The sequence below is a fragment of the Dipteris shenzhenensis genome, chromosome 25, assembly GCF_047967505.1.
Source record: "Dipteris shenzhenensis isolate YYH24624 ecotype China chromosome 25, Dip_SZ_1.0, whole genome shotgun sequence".
In the NCBI taxonomy this organism is placed as follows: Eukaryota; Viridiplantae; Streptophyta; class Polypodiopsida; order Gleicheniales; family Dipteridaceae; genus Dipteris; species Dipteris shenzhenensis.
Genome location: NC_141620.1, coordinates 51,415,069 through 51,436,209, shown reverse-complemented (window position 1 = coordinate 51,436,209; position 21,141 = coordinate 51,415,069). Strand labels below are relative to the sequence as shown.

Below are 21,141 nucleotides of genomic sequence, written 5' to 3'. Positions count from 1 at the left end.
CCATCGTGAATATTGGACTTCTTCAAGTGTACTTAGAAAAACCAGCCATCGTGAATATTGGACTCCTTCAAGTGTACTTAAACACAAGTTTTTGCCAACCAGCCCTCATAAATATGGGACACCTTCAAGTGTACTTTCTAACACAACTTTTTATGTACTTAGTTCTACGTACAATGTTAATAGAAAAAATTTAAAACTAAAAAGCAACTAGAGACACCCTAAGAAAACGTATATATGCATAGTTCTGAAGAAGGCTATCTTATCTTACCTCATGCTCAGATAAGATCTTTGAAAATGAAATGATAAAGGAAAATCCTCGAGCAGCCACTTCTACAGGGCGATTCAAATAGAAAAGCAACTGCAATAAAAAGGCCAGTGATGTAATTAATTTTCTAAAAGGCCATTCTGACAAAACATTAAAACAGAAAGATCGAAAATGCAATATATCAACAGTCTTCATTTACATACATCAGCAGCAAGTCACTTCACAAACAATTGATTAATTGAGACAAGGCAACCCAAGCAAGCCATACTGGTGTGATATCTTACCTGTGCATAACATAAATAACTATCTAATCCCAGCCACAGCTACTGCATACTGCTAGTAAAATTTATTTACTAAACAACGTACATATAAAAATAGAAATGAGTCAAATCCAGGTTGATTCTGAAGCTTAGCATTATATATACCTTTATAAGACTAGAATATATCCTGAATTAAGGGGAACGCAGTAAGACATCATGGAATCTAGTTATAGAGATAATGAGCTCATGCCGTGGATACCATGGACTCTATGCTTTGAAGGAGCTTTATATGGTTTTAGTGTGTGTATGTACATGCAGCGCTACTGGGCACTTTGGACTCTGGATGGACAGAAATCATAGAGTCTTTGGTGATCCTACTTTTCCATCTTTCGTTTTTTTCAAAAGATCTTTGCAGCAATCGTTTTATGATTGCTTTCAGACTCATTTGATTGATCATGATGTATATATGACTTATACTGAGAATTTCGGTTGAGTAGTAGTTACTCCGCTTTTGGAGTACCTATGAATGTAATTATTTCACACCAATAAAATATTTTCTCACCAAAAAAAGAAGTGTGTATGTGTATGTGTAAATTCTATTTACACCCCAAAAAAGGGGGGTGTGTGTGTGTGTGGTTAATCTATGTGTATGTGTGTGTGTGTGTGTGTGTGATGCACGTGACGTCACCACAATGTAAATATCCTAAGTCAAAGTACAGTTGACCATTTATCTGATCATAATTAAAGAGTTTTTATATGTGTTAATTATGGTCAAAGAGTTCATTTAATGGTCAGAGAATTGACTACGGTCAAAGATACTTGACTCTGGTCAAGTAAACCTCACTTCGGTCGGGGAGACTTGGTTTATTACCAAGAGGATTAACTGCGGTTAACCAGAGAGCTAGAGAGCTGACTACGGTCAGAGAGTGTTGACTTCGGTCAATGAGACTTGGCATGTGCCAAGAGGGTTAACTACGGTTAACCAAGATGTGCCAACTTCGGTTGGAGAGTTGTGCCAACTTCGGTTGGAGAGACTTGACTATAATTAAGGCGCCTCGACCCTTGGTCAAAGCCCCTTAATTATGATCAAGAGCGTTGACTTCGGTCAATCAGAGAATAAATATATATTTTTATATTTGTTATGTGTGCACATGTGTTCAGTGGGGACGCCCACCGTGACTAGAATTAGTCCACAATGTGTTATTTGCATACAAAGCACTAACAATTAATGGGTACCATGGTGGTGCGCTTTAATTAATTGTTGCAAGTACTAGGAAGAGTGATTTTCCTAAGCGCAATGGACCGGACCCTAATAAGAGTCTAGGACGCGATTCGCATGACCAAGTGCTTCGAAGACTCTAGAGTTGCCCTTAGTGGCATGTAATTAGGAAAGTAATGTAGAATTTGACAAGTGGGTTGTTGCCAAGAAGGGGAGCCTTAGAGCTCATGTAATAATTCATTAACGTTTGGATTTTTGGTATGAGCAGCTCTACACTGAACTGTGTATTCACTTTCTCTCAAGATATAAAATACCTTCGGGGGGGTCCAGCCCGACAGGTTGTCCTAGGCCCTAGCTGTCTGTTGAGAGAGGGAGAGAGGGAGAGAAAATGAGAGTAACTTTGCTGTCTTTTACAAAGAGGGGTTTCATTGGTATCAGAGCTATTGGTTCATCTCTTTCCTTGGAGATGACGGTCTGAGAGAATTGGACACCACAAATGGAAAAGAGTAGCAATCGACAGCAACGTGATCAAGCGGCTCATTATGCATAAGATCACAAGCGTGAGTGCTTAGGCACACGCATAGCTGAAGCGATGAAGGCCTCGGGAGCATATTGATGATCTGGCTGGGTCACGATGATTAAATGCATCAGGCAGTTACTCTCGGTGAGGCAACGCAAGGCTAGGCGTCGACGAAGACCTGGGAGACGAGATGAGTAGCAGGTGCTGCTCCTTAACTATAGACGATTGACAAAGGACCCTATGTATGGCGAAGGCAACCGGCCAAACAAGGGTGCACAGGTCAAGTCTCCACGCAGGCACATGGTCGACGGAAGGATGATGGTGATCATCCTTAGCAAGACGCCTTCACGCAAAGCGATACCATCACGCTGAGAGATGTCTTCATGTGAAGACAATTCCTTCAAGAGGGCACACGTTGTGAAGCTTCTGTCCAAAAGCAAGCGATGCTTCATGACGCAGATTCGTCATATGCTGAAGGTCCCGCGACGTGCGAAGCTGATGGTCTCCAAAAGGCGCGACGCGTGACGTCAACCAATTCACAGCCAGAAGGTCTGGAACCTTAGGCTTGATGACATGGCAAACTTGACACATGGCGCTGATGTGGCAGGCTTGAGAGATGCTGACATGGCACACGTGCGTAATTTGACACATGGTAGGTGATGTGGCGACCACACGTGCGAGCTGACATGGCGCACACGTGGCAGAGGGGTCTTGACAGCTCAAAGCTGACGTGGCATAGACGACACGTGGCAGTGCACAGAACAGTGCTGACTTGTCATTCTGACACGTGTCAGCTGATGTGGCAGACCCACATGCAGGGATGACGTGGCATGCACATGTGAGATGACCTGGCATTCTAACAGGTGACGTGGATGCTGAAATGGCTGACCAAGGGTTTTTAACTTAACCTTGGTTAGTGGACTGGTTATGGGTCCAGTTAGTTGACCCCACCAAACTAGTCTGGTTACTGTAACCAGACTGTGACTAGCCCAATTAGTCTAGTTGCAAACTAACCGAACCAGAACCAGTTAGCCTGGTTAGTGTATCCAGTAGTTACCCATCTGGTTACTGTTCCCCAAAAACAAAAAAGTTGCAGAGACTTTCTGCTAGCAGTTTTCACCTATCTGAGAGAGTATTTACTGTCAGAAAAAGCAAAAATCAGAGAAAAATCAGAGATTTGCACAAGTAAAGGGATGCATGCCTTTGTGCTCAAGAAAAGGGAATCAGATGCATACTCAGTGCTTTTTGCAGCAGCCAGAAAAGGGGCAATATAGTTGTTGATGCCTTGGCAACCTTGTGGGTATATGCCTTGAGTTGACAGCCCGGTACTAGCATAGATTGTGAATGCAAGACACCTCTTGTTGAGGTAATTTTTATCTTTGAAAAGCAAAGGTTGCGTGCATCAGTTGCACACAGTGTGTGAGAAACTTGCAGATCTCAAACAAGTTGTAAGAAAATGGCACCATAGTTGCATCCATACACATACGGACATTTTTCCTGTACGGCCGTACAGACAGACGTCCATATGGCTTTCCGTACCCTTCTCTCTCTCTCTCTCTCTCTCTCTCTCTCTCTCTCTCTCTCTCTCGGTTTTGTTTTTTGGGTGTGGTTTGGTTTTTTTGTTGTGTGTGTGTGTGGGGGGGGGGCTTGGGGGGGGTTGTTTTGTTTGAGAGGGGGGATCGATTTTGTGCCTGGCCAAAACCTTGGAAAACACATTTTTAGCACTATTTTAATCCGTACGTTGCTAATCCATACTCCGTACACTATTGGCCAACTTTGGCTATGGTCTCAAGGAGGAGAACCATGAGGAGGAGGAGGACGGCACTGATGCAAATGATGATGAGGATGAGGATGAGCAAGAGAATGAGGATGAGGATGAGGATGCAGGCTGCAGCTTGAGGCTTGAGCCTCATCGGTTGTGAATCGTGATGCATCTCAATTTTCAGCTTTATTTCCGGGCTGTGGCAGCCTTTTCTTCTATGATGTTTTGCCTTTGATGTTTTGGTGTAGTACCTACTTCCAAGTTTCTACTACCTACTACCTTTGATCATGATGTTTGGTGTAGTATTCATCTATCATTGACACTATGTATCAGAATCCAGATTCCAAATGACTCTGGTCTCTCGAGAAAGTTTGTAGCTCTATGTCAATGTAATGTGTACAATGTATATCTTTCTAAATGTTTTTGAGTAAAATTAGGGTCACGTATGTTTCAACCCTAGGGGCTGAACCATACTCCAATCATAATTCCATACTCGTATGGTGTATGCGTATGGTAACGTATGGAAAAAACTATGAATGGCACCTATCTAGTGGGATTCGAGAGATAGGGATGCACATCCAAGACAGAGAAGTGTGCAGCAAAATCAGCAAGAATTTGAGCAGATGGTACGCACTCGTATGCAGGAGATGGAAAATCTCAGAAAGGATCCAAGAGTTCAGCATTTGTTTCAAGCAGAAGCTATGCCTAATTCAGCGTATGATGTACCAATGCCAGAGGCACAGTCTCGTGTACAGCCAGAGAGAGAGAGAGATCTCATCGAGGACGGTCTCATAGCAGGAAGAGATCGAGGCATCATCACCGATCTCCAAGTCCTTCACCGTCTACCTCAAGCTCGACTTCTGTATCTTCTTCTTTATCAGATAAACCATCCAGGAAAAGAAGGAAACACAAGAAGTCTAGGAAGAGCAAGTCTTCCAGAGAGACCAAGGAATTCAAAGGAGGTAAATCTGTCAAGTTTATGACCTATAATGGACAATATGGTCATACAGACAAAGCATTGCAGTTCATCAGGCAGTTTGATGCTACATTCAATACAAAAAAGTTTTCAGAATCCTCCAAGTTAAGAATGGTCAGTTTGCACTTGACAGCGACAGCTAGTGCATGGCGGAGTGCACAGACCACAGATGGGTCAGCCCCAAAGAGGTGGAAGGACTTCAAGAAAGCCTTCTACTAGCAATTTATGCCTAAACAGTTTAGAGATCATGTTCTTCAAGATTGCGACAGTTTGCATATGGATGCAGGAGATACAGTGGATGTGTACAACCAAAAGTTTTGGGATGCTTATTTGCAAGTTGCACCTTTCAAAAAGATCTCCAAAGGAGCCCAAATGAGAAAGTATAAAGCAGGTCTCAATCCAAGAATTCAAGCAGTAGTGAATGCTTTGGGGACAAAGAACATTCAAGACCTTATGCATTCAGCTTCAGTAGCTAGTCTTGTGCCGTCACAAGATCCATCCACAGTACTATCCTTGCATGCAAGACGCGTTGAAAGAAAGAAAACTGATTTTTCAAAATCAGAAAAGAAAGAGTATCCCAAGGTTGAAAAGAAAGGGTTTCAGCCTCAGAAGCCAGGGGTACTCAGTTTTCAAAGTCATATAAAGGCAAATCCCCATTCACTCTTGAACAGATAGCTGAATTTCGCAAAGATGGGAAATGCTTTAGATGTAGGAAAGAGGGGCATATAGCTGCCCAGTGCCCTGAGAAGCCTTCGGGTTCTAAGGAGCAGAAAAAGCCACAAGTACCACCGAGGCCAATGGTGGGAGCAGTCCCAGATGTTTTGGGGAGTACTTCAAACCCAAAGGAAAAAGAGCTTTTGCTATCATGGGGAAACATAAGAGATCAGAAAGCATTAATCCTATTTGATCCAGGGTCTACAGACAATTTCATATCTAAAGATTTAGCCCTGAGATTAGGGATAAATACTGAAGAGCTAGGCAGAGCTCTTGATGCTGATCAAATGTTCCAAGGGAATCCAGTGCAAGTTACTCCTTTGATTGGAAAGCTTCGTGTCCATGTGCAGAGCTATGTGGATCAGGAGGACTTCTTAATTTCTCTTGTCAAGCAGCATGATGTTGTACTTGGTACACCGCGGTTCCATCGAAAGGAAGTAACAATAGAATACCCTGAGAGGGTGCTGAGTTTTATCCATAGGGGAAAAAACCAGCGTTTAGTTGCCAGGAATAAAGGGGAGACTATCCCCATTGTATCTGATGTTACATGTGGTCAAGCAATAAAAACTGCAATTTCCGCGTACATGGTTTTTGTAAAAGAAAAAGAGAATGATATGCATGCTGAAATGAATGGTGTAGACAAAGATAAATTTCAGTTTCTTGTAAACTTTAAACATTGCTTTTCCGATGCTTTGCTAGGGGAGTTACCCCCAGAGAGACCAGAGCAAAACTGCAACACCAGCACGCCCCCTGGTTGCAGCTGGTGCATCTACGCGTCATGGACAAGATCGCGACTGTTTTTCTGAGTTCCTGCGTCTTCTAGCACATCTACGCGTCGCAGACAGATCGCGACTGTTTTTCTCAGTTCCTGCATCTTTTGGCGCATCTACACGTCGCGGATAGATCGCGATAGACTTTTCGGGCTCTTGCAAAAGATCTCGCGCCCCTATCCTCTTCTTCTTCTTCTTCTCCTTCTCTTCTCCTCTCCTCTCCTCTCCTCTCTTTTTATTAAGGAGTGGGAGATGTACCGCACAGAAGATGCGCAAGAGCGGTTTTGCAGGCGCGGTCAACCAGAAGACGTGTGGCGTCGCACAGAAGACGCGCAGGAGCCCAGAAGATGCGCAAGAACCGCAGGCTGAAGGTGCAGAAACTGAGAAGTTTTGCAACCACAAAGACGGAGAACTGCGGGAAGAAGACAAGGCGCAGAAGCAGAGAACCGCACACGGAAGGTGATGCAGAACTACACCCAGCTGTAGGACTAGCCGTGGAGATTTCGATCCCAGCAGCCACACCAATTCTATTAACTAGAAAAGAAATCAATGCATGAGGCTAGACGCTAGGCATGGCAACGCTCGAGGGCCATGGAGGAAAAGGGAACGTGAGGAAAGAAGCGTTAACATAGGTGGGGAAAAAGGATTGAGAGAGGTAAAAATGAAGAGAGGGACTATGCCACAAGGGAAAAGGGAGAGGGGGAAGAGGAGCATGTACATGATGGGAGGTGGAATGTAGAGATGGAGACATCAGGGAAAGAGAGTCATGCTTTATCTGAAAGGAAGGATGGGGAGAGGGAAATCAAAGTACTAGCTAGGTGGAATTGAACCCAAGACCTCCCCATTCACAAAAGGAAGACTTACCAATGGGCCAGCAAATACCAAGCATCTCTCCATTGGCACGAGCTAGTTTGAGGCAATGCACGGATGCAAGGTCAACATGCCTTCTTCAATTGTTGACATGGCTATGAAAAATCAGCAAGCACGGAATGACTTGGAGAGGATGGATGCCCTTCTGTAGTTGGCAAAAGGAATATGCAGGATGCCCAAGCCAAGTAGAAGAAACTGGCCCCCCACCCCTCTTGTGACTACCGAAGGCTCCATGGGTGGGTGAACCCTTCTCTCCACAGAACGTTTTGGCCATTTTTGTGCGTGCCCGTCTTGCAAGATTGGGCACAGTCGTTGCGGCCAGTGATCTAGTAGGCAACGAGGGACTGCGAGTAGCGTCTTGGACGGGCGTGCCACCGTTTGGGCCCTGCATGATCAAGAATTGTGTCCAGCAAGTGACAACCATTTATCCTAAGACTTTTGAGTATCATGAAAAAAATGCCTCAAATATTCCTCCACCCATTTGTTCACCCTTTCGACTATCCACCATCAGTCTTAGGATGGTAAGCCATGCTAGGTGTGAATAAAACCAGCATGCATCTAAAATGAAGTGGCTGCAATATCTTGTTCATCAGTGCTGCCTGGAAGGTGGCCGGTGCATTAGTCAATCCAAAAGGCATCACCTTGAATTCATACAAGCCCCGTTCTATGTGGAAGGCCATCTTGTGCTCATCTCTTTCTTTCACCATGATTTGATGGTAACCAGACCTCATACTATCTTGAGGTCCAGTGCATTAGTCAATCCAAAAGGCATCACCTTGAATTCATACAAGCCCCGTTTTGTGCAGAAGGCCGTCTTGTGCTCATCTCCTTCTTTCACCCTGATTTGATGGTAACCAGACCTCAAATCTATCTTCGTGAAAAACTGAGCACCCTTGAGTTCATCCAATAGGTCATCTATCCTAGGGGTTGGAAACCTATTCTTGATAGTGGCATTATTTAGATCCCTGTAATCAATGCACATGTGGTATGATCCATCCTTCTTCTTCACCGGAAGCACTGGACAGGCAAAAGGAGAAGTGCTATGAGAGATGAAGTTCTTCTCAAGCAATTCCCGCACCTGTATTGCCACTTCCTCCCACTCAACCTTAGAGAGATGGTATGGGGCTTTGGTTATGGGCTTACTACCAAGCTCTAGAACAATGGCATGATCCACATCTCTCTTAGGAGGCAATTGGGATGGCATTATCAGCAAAATACATCAGCAAACTCTCATAGCAACTGTTGCATATCACAATCCTCAACACGGGGAATGCAACCCCCCTGAGATACTGACACATTCAAAACATAGAGGGCATGCTCCATCCTGAGCTCTCTGGCTAACTGCCTTGCTGAAATGACCTGAAATTGAGGAGTGGCAATTCCATGCAATGCTACAGTTCTACACTTGTGGATAAAGCTGAGTGATAGGGCATTTAAATCCATGCTGATTTTACACAAAGATTTTAGCCAATCGCAGCCCAAGGCAGCATCTATTGGGCCCATATCCAGTGCCAAAAGATCCCGAGCAAATTCATAATCCTCGGAGGGCTTGATCCTTGCATCTTGGCAACAAAATTTACTCACCAAATGCTGTCCATTTGCCACCTCTACTCTCAACCCATGATCAATCTTAGTAGCAATCACTCCCACCTTCTGTAAGGTCTTTGAATTGATGAAACTATGAGTGCTACCGCTGTCCACAAGCATGTTAACATACCTGCCATTAATTTGTCCGTTCAATCTGATAGTTTCAACACTTTTGGCACCCATCAAAGCATAAATTGTTTGCTGTGCATCCCAATAGATCTCCTCCTCGTCCACAGGATCATTTCCAGTTGCATCCTCTCGCGCAAGAAAAGGTATAGCAACCTGATGCTCCACATGAAAGACTTTATGCCAATGACTTCGCATGTTACATGTGGGCTGAGTGTCATCGGATTATATACCATGCACTTGCTGTCCAAAGGGTTGATTCAGCCCAGTTCATCTCCTTTTTGCTCACCAGTGCTTCTAGTGCAGAAGAAAGATGGTTCTTTTCGAATGTGCATTGATTATCCATCAAAAATAGATTTTCGATACCACGCATAGATGATGTGCTTGACCAGCTCAGAGGAGCAACAGTTTTCAGCAGGATAGACTTGAAAAGTGGCTATCATCAAGTCAGGATACAACCCCAAGATGTGCATAAGACAGCTTTTTGCACTACATTCGGGTTGTATGAATACTTAGTGATGCCTTTTGGGTTGACAAATGCTCCAGCCACATTCAAGAGAATGCTGGATCGCATCTTCCGAAAGTACACGCATTTCACGGGTACTTTCTTTAATGATATCCTAGTATTTTCAAAGACAGAAGAAGAGCACAAGGAACATCTTGCTTTGGTATTTCAAGAACTTCGAAATCATCAGCTTTTTGCCAATAGCAAGAAAAGTGAATTCTTTTTTGAAGGAATTCATTATCTAGGGCATATATTATACAAGAATGGAATACAAATGGATCCTGCAAAGATCTGAGCCATCCAAGAATGGCCTGAGCTGAAAACTGTGCATGAAGTCCGTAGTTTTTTGGGGACTTTGCTCCTATTACAGGAGATTCATCAGGCATTTTATTGATATCGCAGCTTTACTAAGAAAAAAGCAACCTTTACATGGGGAATATCACAAAAGAAAGCATTCAATACACTCAAGGAGAAGTTGACTACAGAGCCTATTCTTGTAGTCCCGGATCTTTATCAACCTTTTGATGTTGATTGCAATGCTTGTGGAGAGTGTGTTGGGGCTGCATTACATCAGAATGAACATGTAGTAGCATACGAGAGCCGAAGATTGCGTGATGCTAAAAGATATCTGGGAATTTATGAAAAAGAATTGTTGGCTCTAGTTCATGCTGTGAACACATGGAAGCATTATCTTTTGGGTGCAGGCTTTACTCTTCGAACAGATCACCAAAGTCTGAGATATTTTCTAACTCAGACAAAACTTTTAGAGAAGCATATGAAATGGGCAAATATGTTGTCAATGTATCATTTTCAAATAGTCCATATCCCATGAATTCGGAACACAGTGGCAGATGCCTTGTCCCGAAGACCCCAGGTCAACAATGTAACTATTGCTTATCATCAGGACCTGGAAGATATGAGGGAACAATATGCTAATGATGCAGATTTTGGTGAGAATTTACAGCAAATGCAAGAGGGGCACTCCACCAGTCACTATTCCCTAAAAGATGGGTATTTAATAAAAGATGACTGCCTACGCATCACCCAAGAGATGAGGAAAAAGATTTTGGAGAAATGCCATGCACCTTCCTATGCTGGACATAGAGGAATTACAGCAACAACTCTAGCACTAGAGGTATTTCTTTTGGCTAGGGATGCGGAAAGATATACATCAGTTTGTTACCGAATGCCTTACGTGTCAGAAAGTGAAGTATGATCGACGAAAGGCACCTGGCCTACTTATGCCTCTTTTCGTGCCTCAGGCACCGTGGGAAAGTATTACAATGGACTTCATTTTTCATTTGCCAAGATCCAAGTCAGGGAATGATGGGATTTGGCTATCATTGATAGATTCAACAAGCAAGCTCATTTCATTCCAGTTTGTAGAACCATAAAGGCAGATCATATGGCTAAGCTTTTGATGGCGCAGATTTTTAAGTTCCATGGTATGCCTAAGTCCATTGTCAGTGATCGAGATCCCAGAATGACCAGTCTATTCTGAAGAGCTTTATTTGATAACATGGGGACGAATCTGAATTTTTCTTCTTCTTTCCATCCCCAGACAGATGGTCAAAGTGAAGTAGCAAATTCTACAGCATTGAATATGCTGAAATGCTACGTGGGTGACCAAGGTTCACACTGGAAAAAGTACCTACCATTGGTAGAGTTTGCTTACAATAATACAATACACAGCTCTACACGGAAAGCCCCCTTTGAGGTCATCTATGGAAAGGTGATTCTGCCACCTATCCTGAGCACCAAGGATGAAATATTTGCAGCTGATCAGTTTGTAAGAGACCTCCAGACAGCTTACAGCCAAGTCTGGACAGCAATTGAAAGGTCTCAAGAGAACATAAAAGAGCTGCAGATAAGCATAGGAGACAATTAGATCTCAAGGAAGGGGATAGGGTACTTTTAAAGTTCGAGAAAGCTAGGCTCTGTAAGTTCAAAGGCAAACAGAAAGTGTATGCAAAGTTATCTTCCAGATATTATGACCCTTTCAGGGTTACAGAAAGAATAAATGAGGTTGCATACAGGTTGGCATTGCCAAAGCATTGAAGGATTCACAATGCATTCGATGTGAGTCTTCTAAAGAAATTCCAAGGGCCAGAGCCTACAGAGCCAGTATCAGAGGATCCACCAGAAGTGGATGAGCTGGAGGAGGTCCTTCAGTCAAAGCAGATTGTGTACCATACTGTACGCAAAGGCCCTCAACAGAGAATAACTATATTTTTTTATATTTGTCATGTGTGCACATGTGTTCAGTGGGAACGCCCACCGTGACTAGAATGAGTCCATAATGTGTTATTTGCATGCAAAGCGCTAACAATTAATGGGTACCATGGTGGTGCGCTTAAATTAATTGTTGCAGGTACTAGGAAGAGTGATTTTCCTAAGCGCAATGGAGCCTAACAAGAGTGTAGGAGGCTGTTCGTGTGACCAAGTGCTTTGAAGACTCCATTGGTGGCATGTAATTAGGAAAGTAATGTAGAATTTGACAAGTGGGTTGTTGCCAAGAAGGGGAGCCTTAGAGCTCATGTAATGATTCATTCACGTTTGGATTTTTGGTATGAGCAGCTCTACGCTGAACTGTGTATTCACTTTCTCTCAAGAAATAAAATACCATGGGGGGGTCCAGCCCGACATGTTGTCCTGGGCCCTAGCTGTGTGTTGAGAGAGGGAGAGGGGGAGAGAAAATGAGAGTAACTTTGCTGTCTTTTACGAAGAGGGGTTTCGCGTGACCTCTTTTGAGGTTTCCCACACAGAAATATAAGATTTCACTATTAAAAAAAAGTGTGATGCACGTGTGTGTGTGTGTGTGTATGAGAACGTGATGGAGAGCTCCTCTGCCTCCCTCTTCCCCGTCCGTACCCTGTCTGCCTCACCATCTTCAGTTTCTGCTATCTCTTCATCCGTACCAGCCCTGGCATCCGTACAGCTTGCTGATTCGCTGTCCGTACAGTCTGCTGATTTACCGTCCGTACCTTCTCAGCCTGTCGACTTGCAGTCCGTACAGCCGTTTGTACGGCCTGCGCCTGCACATCATGTTTCTGTCCCGTCTCCTTCCCTGTTTCTTTCTGTACCTCATGTCCCTGTTTTGTGCGTACAGCAGCCTGCATTTAATGCACCTGTACAATTCCCTTGTCCTGCTCCGTCCGTACAGCCTACTGCCAATGCTTCGTCCCTACAGTCTGTCCTATTTCTTGTTTCTCTTCAGTCTGTACAGGCTGTACCTAACCTGGCTGTACCTCTCTTTCCTTCTGTACAGCTTTTCTTGTTCCACCTGTTCTTGATGCTTCTTCCTCCTTTCTTCATGTCGCTCCCTCATCTGATTCCTTTGTGTTCTCGGCATCCGCCCCTCCTTCTGCCTTGCCTTCTCCTACACGTGTTTTTATTCGGTGGAAGCATAGTGGTTTTGTTCCCTCGCGTTCTTTCAAATCGGCCAAATTGGATGTTGCGGATGGTCCTTCTTCTTCACACCAATTGGATCTTCTTCCACAGCTATGTGCAGCCTCAATCACAAAACTTCCTACTTTGGGTTCTCCCTTTGTTTGCTCTCTGGGTTTTGCCCCTCTAGTCTCTGGTCTTCGTCAAGCTCAGCAATTTGGGGTCTGTCTTTATTTTATGGGTAGGATTCTCTCTGCAGCTCATCTTTGTCGTTGGGCTGAAGTTGCAGTGGGTCCGGATTGTATTTCTTCCTTTGTCTTTCTAGGCAAAGGGTTCTATTATGCTCACTGTTCTTCAACCGATGTGCTAGAATGACTGGTCAGTCGTGCTAGTGTTCCTGGGGCTGTTTTTTTTGCTTATGTGATGCCCTGGGATCCGCTCTTCGATCCGTCGGCCTCTCTCTTCTGACTCAGTGTCCAGTCTGGATTACCCTCAAAGCGCTACCTGTGCCTCTTCTTTTGCATCTTCCTACCCTTGCAGCGCTTTTGGGGAGGCCTTTACATGTTCCGAGACCGGAGTTCTTACAGGCTACTTGGGATGTTCGCATATGTATTCTATGGGATATGGTGCAGCCGGTGCCTTCTTCTCTGGATCTGGATTTGGGCTTTGCTCATCCTTGTCCGTACAGGCTCCCCCCTCCGTATAGGGTCCTTTAACCATCTATTTTCCTTCTTCTATACCTGCTGCCATGTCTGTACAACCAAATTCGTCTTCCCCTCTATCTCTGTAGCCTTTTGCTCTTCTCACGCCGGGTTTTGTACAGTCTTTTCCTGATGTCTCTTCCTCCCCTCTTCCTATTGCTCCGACAGATGGCTCTTTCGTTTTCTCTGCTTCAACAACCCCTTCTGTCTCTACTCATCCTACACGTGTCTTCTTTCGACGGAAGCGTGGTGGTTTGCCTCTTTCCACCTTGGTTAAATCAACAAAGCTGGATATCGTGGATGGTCCTTCGTCTTCCCTTCAACTGGACCTTCTTCACCAGATGTGTTTAGCTTCTGTCACAGATGTTCCTTCATCGGGTTCACAGCTTGTTTGTTCTTTGGACTCTGCCCTTCTGGTTTCTGGTCTTCGACAGGCTCAGTAGTTTGGGGTCTGTCTCTACTTTATGGGCAGGGTTTTATCTGCAGCTCAACTTCGTCGTTGGGCTGAAGTTGCAGTGGGTCAGGATTGCCTTTTCTCCTTTGTCTTTCTGGGTAAAGGTTTTTATTATGCCCACTGCTCTTCGACTGATGTGGTGGAGCGACTTGTCAGTCATGCTGGTATTCATGGGGCTGGTTTCTTTGCTTATGTGATGCCCTGGGATCCGCTTTTTGATCCATCTACCTCTCTTCTAACTCACTGTCCGGTCTGGATTACCCTCAAAGCGTTGCCTCTGCCTCTTCTTCAGCATCTTCCTACTCTTGCAGCTTTTTTGGGGAGGCCTCTACATGTTCCGAGACAGGAGTTTTTGCAGGCTACTCCGGATGTTCGCCTTTGTATTTTAAGGGATATGATGCAGCCCGTGCCCTCTACCTTGATTTGGGATTTGCTCATCCGATGTGCATTAGGCTGCATTTTGCCTCTTTCCTATAGCATGTTATCGATGCCGGCAGGTTGGTCATTTTGCATGTTCTTGCCCTTAAGCTTCCATGACCACTCCTACTCCTTCTTCAACTATAAAGTTTACTCTTCCTTCTCCTCCGGTTTCTACTAAGGCTTTACTGGAGGCAGGTAGAAAAATCACAAGTTAATCTTTCTCTTGCTAAAGAAGTTCAAGATCCGACTCCCGTTGAGCATCATTAGCCTCCTCCTCTAGATATGGATGTGCCCCTTGCAGAGGGGATCATACAAGATGCTGCACATGCTCTTTCTCAGGTTGAACCTCGAAGTGAAGCTGAAATGTTGAGTCATGCTTCATCAGATGCAGCTCTTTCGTTGGAGGATACAGATGTTGATCTAGCTCCTTTGCCTCTGATGCGTGTGCAAGAGTCTTCTTCTGTTTGGGATGCAGAAATGCCTTTTTTACTGGAATCTTTTCATCCCATGTTACAACAGGTTTTTGACCCTGGGATTCAGAAATTTCAGGTACCATCCTATATCAAGAAGAATCACAAGGGCAAAAAACAGTTGGTTTTTATTGATGGTGTGGTTTCATCACTGCATCAGTTTTTACAGAGCAATAATTTGAAGCTAGAGGATGCTGTGTTTGATCCTCGTCCAGCTTAATATGTAACTTTTTACTTGGCTGCCTCATGACTTTTGCTCTAAGGCTTTACTTGTAAATTTTTTTCTTGTACTTATTAGTGGGTTTTTACCTCTTTTGAGGTTTCCCACATAGAAATATAAGATTTCACTAAAAAAAAGTATGTGTATGTGTATGTGTATGTGTATGTGTATGTGTATGTGTGTGTGTGTATGTGTATGTGTATGTGTATATGTATAGGTATATGTGTATGTGTATGTGTATGTGTATGTGTATGTGTATGTGTATGTGTATGTGTATGTGTATGTGTATGTGTATGTGTATATGTATAGGTATATGTATATAATGCACTTTCCCCTTTTTGGGATCGTGACTCTGTAATATAATGCACAAGAATTTTCACCCAAAAAGTGTGTGTGTGCGTGTGTGTGTGGAGGGGAGGTCCACACCTGTGATTTCTAGGGTTTTCTCCAGCAGCATTTAACAGCTAGATTCCCTACTGCTACCTTTGGAAAGCATTTCTGGCTTTTTGGGATTCACGTAGACAAGGATTTGCATTGTTCTTCACTTGGGTTCATTACTAGGCACAAGGATAGAAATCATAGTCTTTGGTGATCCTACTTTTTCCACTTTTTCTTTTTTCAGACACTCTCTGCAGCAATCTTTTTTCGATTGTATGGAAACCAATTACATGGACCTATAATGTATATTTGTCATATAGTGAGATCTTCGGTTGATTACTTTTGAGCTCCCCTTTTAGGAGAAGCTATTGCATAATATAAAGCATCAAAAATTTCACCCAAAGCAAAAATTTGTGTGTGTGTGTGTGTGTGTGTGTGAGAGAGAGAGAGATTCAGCAGCGTCTTCACGCACGCTTTCCTTCTGCTACATTTGGAAAGCTTTTTGGCTCTTTGAGCACATATTGGGCACTCTTGACCATACGGAAAGACAGGAATCAACAAGTCTTTCATGAGCCCACCTCTTCCATGTTCTTTTACTTTCACATGTCACTCAAGCAATCACTCTATGATTGCTTGTGCATTCAGCAGATAGACTATGCTGTCTACTTGTCCTGTCTACTTGTCCTATACTAAGATTTTCTGATTTTGTATTGGTTGATCTCTGCTTTGGAGACAGTCTTTTTGTAATATAAAGTTACATGGATTTCACTTTGTGTGTGTGTGTGTGTGTGTGTGTGTGTGTGTGTGTGTGTGCATGGTCCTCGGCAGCTGTTGGAATTGATAAAATAGACTCTTTTGTTTTCCTTGGCAAGGGCTTTTATTATGCTCGTTGTATTAATGTGGACATTGTCTTGTTGAGATATCAAGCTCTACCCCCGATATATCTCCTGGATGACTATCATTTATGTCACCGCCTATGTTAGTTGTACTCGTGGTGTAGTCAAACTACCACGTATGTTTTTGGTTTGGGTTCACATATGAACCACGTATTCTAGGTTTTGACATATAGGGTATTTCCCTCTTCTATTGTATTGTTGTTGTGTGCAAAAGTGAAGAAAGGCTTCACCCTCCAACCTTGTGTCCTCTCTCTTTTGTGTGTTGTGAAGAAAGCTGAACTTGAGTCTCCTATCTCTCTCCCTCATTCTTTACATGTCTATCAATTGGTTAGCATGGCCGGGGCACATGGAGCTGGCTACTTTGCTTATGTTATGCTATGAGATCCCCTGTTTCACCCGACCCAGAATCTCCTACATTATTATCCTGTGTGGGTCACCATGAAAGCCTTGCCAATACCTCTTCTCCCGCACATTTCCTCTATTGCAGCTCTTTTGGGGTGAGTGTTGCATTTTCCCAAAAGCGGGAATTTTTCGTCTTGAGCAAGGACATACGAATCATAGTCACATGAAAGCGTGTTTCGTCTTGTCGAAACGCGACAAAACATTTTGAAACAAAACATTTCAAAACAGGACGAAACGCTTTGCACGAAACGCTGTTTCGCCCAAATCCTCAAATATTTTTTACAACAATTTTTTCCCATTTTTTCAATGATTCAATGTTCATATATATAGATTCTAGAATGCATATGCTTTTCAATCCTTAAATTTTGATTTATCTAAAGTTGAAACTTGAGAATCAAGATTGAAAGCTTGAAATAAATTTGAAGAATGTGTTGGTGTTTTAAATATCCTTTTTGGGTGTCTTAACTTATATTCCTCTTTGTTAACTCTAAACTCGAGTATAACATATCTTAGTAGCCAGCCTAACAACACGAAATGAAACGAAATAACACATGTCGAAACGGCGAAACAGGCGAAGCATTTATTGTGATGATTTGCATTTTATGGGATATGGAGAAACCTGTACCTTTGTGTTTGGATATACATTATGGTTTCACGCATCCATTTCGAATTCCTTTATAATTTGCTTAAATCCCAAATGCATGTCCCATCAACTTGGTTGTTTTGCTCGAAATTGTCCTCCATCTACCGATGTTACGATGTTACAAGCTCCTTTGCTATTCCTTGGGCTTCTACTCCCCTCCATTCAGATAAAGTGGAGGAGCAAAAGATTAAAAAAGAATGGAGACGGGTGCACTCTCAGGGCAAAGAGTTGGTCTCACTATCTCATTTGGTTCCTTTGTCGAATCTGTTCCAAGCTCTTTAAATATAAGATACAATTGTACATGAATCTCCGTCGCCTTCTCTCAATGTTTCATCCTTCTGATGTTGATGGTTCTGATTCTAAGGAGCATAGTGCCCAGCAAAGGCGTTTCTGGACACCCGAAACAGTTCGCCCTAGGGCTAAATGCCCTAACAGGACTTAAGCGTCCTAACCAACCTAGGTGGTACATGTACTAAATGTACCAATAGTCCTAACTGACTATAACTAGGCCTACAAGGCACATACCAAGGAAGAAGTGGCACCTATAGATAGCAAATGGTATGGGCTGAAGTATCCTGGACATCACTCAAGATACATCCTGTAGAGTTATAGCAACCTATGACTGTACAGAGTACAACGTATTACAAAAGGTACTAAGTTTAAAGCTTGCCGAAAAGCCTCAGACTTAGGTCGAGGTAGAGCCTTCGTAAATAGATCCGCCAAGTTGTCTTTAGTGGAAACATAAGACAACGGAATATCAATCGCTCTCTGACATAGTGATAGTGAACCACAATATGCTTTGTGGAAGCATGGAAAACAAGATTCCAAGCAACAGCCAAAGCACTCTGACTATCAGTGAAGATGACGGTTGGAGCAGTTTCACATGCATAAAGATCCACAAGTAGCTTCCAAAGCCAAACACACTCCACTGTAGCTGTAAAGGCTGCTATGTACTCAGCTTCACAGCTAGAGCTAGCAACTGTACTCTGCTTCTTGTTGAACCAAGAAACGCATGAAGTACCAAGCATGAAACAGTTGCCACTATGTGATACATGAGTGTCCGAACAACCAGCCCAATTACTCTCAGTGAATCCATGCATAACAAGTGAAGTATCAGCCCCATAAAGAAGGCCTAAATGCCAAGTGCCTTTGAAATATGTGAAGACACACTTCACGGCATGCCAATGGTGCATTGATGGGCTTTGCATATATCTGCTCAACTGTGAGACAGCAAACTATAGATCAAGTATCGTATGGCATACGTAAATCAAACAATTAATAGCCTGCTAATAGAGAGTGGCATCACATGTACCGCTGCCATCCTTAGAAGAGAATTGAAAACCACGCTCTAATGGTGTGGATACTGGCTTGCAATCCTCAAACTGAAAACGCTGCAAAAGCTGTCCAGTGTACTTGGATTGTGACATCAAAATGCCCCCCTCACTGCTAGCAAATTAGATGCCCAGATAGTAATGCAAAATACCAAGATCAAACATAGAAAATGTCTTTTGCAAATCAAGCTTAAAATCTGCAATTTGCTGAGCATGTGTCCCAGTCACAAGCATGTCATCCACATAAAGGACTAAAATAGCAAATCTCTCCCACACTTGTGGATGTAAAGAATAGCCTCTGTATGGCTGTTCTAAAAGCCAAGTGTGATCAGATGAGTATGAAACCTGGAATACCAAACCCGAGCTGCCTGCTTCAATTCATAAAGAGCTTTCTTCAAGTGGCATACCTTGCTTTCAGAACCTTCAACCTAAGCCAGGAGGTTGGGAAACATACACCTCTTCCTGTAAATGCCCATGTGAAGGAAAGCTATCTTAATATCAAGCTGATGTACCTCCCAATGAAAGTGGGCAGCAAAGGCAATAACAATGTGAATAGTAGTGATCCTGGAAGTGGGAGCAAAAGTCTCTTCAAAGTCAATGCCTTGCTGCTGAGCATAGCCCTTAGCAACAAGACGTGCTTTGTGACGGTCCACTGAACCATCAGCTTTCCATTTAAACCCACTTATTCTTGCCTAGAGGCAAATCACACAACTCCCAAGTGTTATTCTGATGGATAGAATCCAAATCAGCTTGCATAGCCTTCAACCAACAGTCATTTTGAAAGGCATCTTGATAACATAATGGCTCTTCGTTGCATGCTGTAGCAACCAATGCATAAGCAACAAAACTAGCATGCTCTTTCCGGACAGCTGTTCTAGTACAGGCTGGCTGAGAAATATCTTATCTGTTGTCTTTTAATGTGTCAAGGAGCCAACAAGCGACCTTTTTGTGCTCCTCGATTTCAGCTCTTTCCTGGTCAAGAGCCCTATGCAAATGGTCCTGAACAATGACAGGCATATCAGCCTAAATATCTGGCTGCACATGTGGCTGCAAATGACCAACAGATGGAGGAGGTACAACCTCAAATGGACCATCATCCTAAGCATCGGATGGAAACTAAGGCATCCAGCTGTCAAAAATATGTGGGGCATCCACAATAGGCTGTTTTGACAGTCCAACAAAGGCATAGTGGTAGATTCATTAAACACGACATCCCGACTAACAAAACACTTGCCCGTGCGGAGCTGTTAGAGCTTATAGCCCTTGCTCTCTGAGCTATATCCAATAAATTGCAGTTCACAGCTTTATCACCCAACTTGGTGCGTGTCTGTGAAGGCACATGAGTATAGGCCAAGCATCCAAAAGTCCTCACGTGAGAAATGTGAGGCTTACGACCCGTATTGAAACATGAAGAAACTTCAGATTTGGATTTCAAGACAAAAATCCAAGCGTACCTAGTGAAATCATCAATAAAAGTAGCAAACTAATAGAAGCCCCCAAGAGTTACAACCCGCATGGATCCACAAACATCACTATGAACCAGATAAAGCTTACGTGAGGCACCAACTCTCCCATCCTTGGGAAACACAACACGGTACATCTTATGGTTCACAAACATGCTTTGAAGGCATATGCATTTTAAGAAGATCAACAACCATACCATACTTATATAACTTCACCAAATCTCCAAAGTATGGTATTTGCCATGGTAGAATCAAGAGCAAAGTCATGTGCATTGGCAAGTGCAGCATCATCCAAACACCTGTCATATGCATCAAGTCTATAAAGACCTCTAGTCAATGTGCCAGTCAACACCATGGTAAAGGCATGTGTAGCATCATACATTGCACACCTAACACCATCAAACAAAACCTGAAAGCCACATGTAGCTATGGGTTAAATAGAAATGAGGTTCTTGCGAATGCCTGGAACATAAAGCACATTCTCTAGAGTGACAATACCACCAGAGAAAGAAGTAAGAGCAACTTGCCCAATACCTTTCACGGTATAGGATGCATTATTGGCACATGTGACACTGCCTCTGAGATGTATGCTCTAATGAGTTAAACAACTTCCGGCAGGAATGATGTGCTTGCTAGCCTCACTATCAAAGATCCAAGCATCATGAACATCTTAAATTGCCATGAAAGCATCATGAACATCAGGATTATACTGACATGCAACCAAGAAAGCCCAATGCTGGTCTTATGCAAAATTAGCTGACTCATGCCGATCTTCTGCACTAGAAAAACCAGATACTGCAAA

At 43.3% G+C, this 21,141-nt stretch overlaps 1 protein-coding gene across 2 annotated transcripts in view; it reads right to left on the bottom strand.

Moving 5' to 3' along the window:
• The window catches only part of CLUB (TRAPP II complex TRAPPC10/CLUB), a 153,571-nt gene that overhangs the window by 74,739 nt on the left and 57,691 nt on the right, over positions 1-21,141 (bottom strand). For both annotated transcript variants that reach the window (XM_087396434.1, XM_087396435.1), the window contains exon 7: positions 269-358. In XM_087396434.1, coding sequence (XP_087252560.1) covers positions 269-358 — 90 coding nt within the window. The remainder of the gene's footprint in view (positions 1-268; positions 359-21,141) is intronic.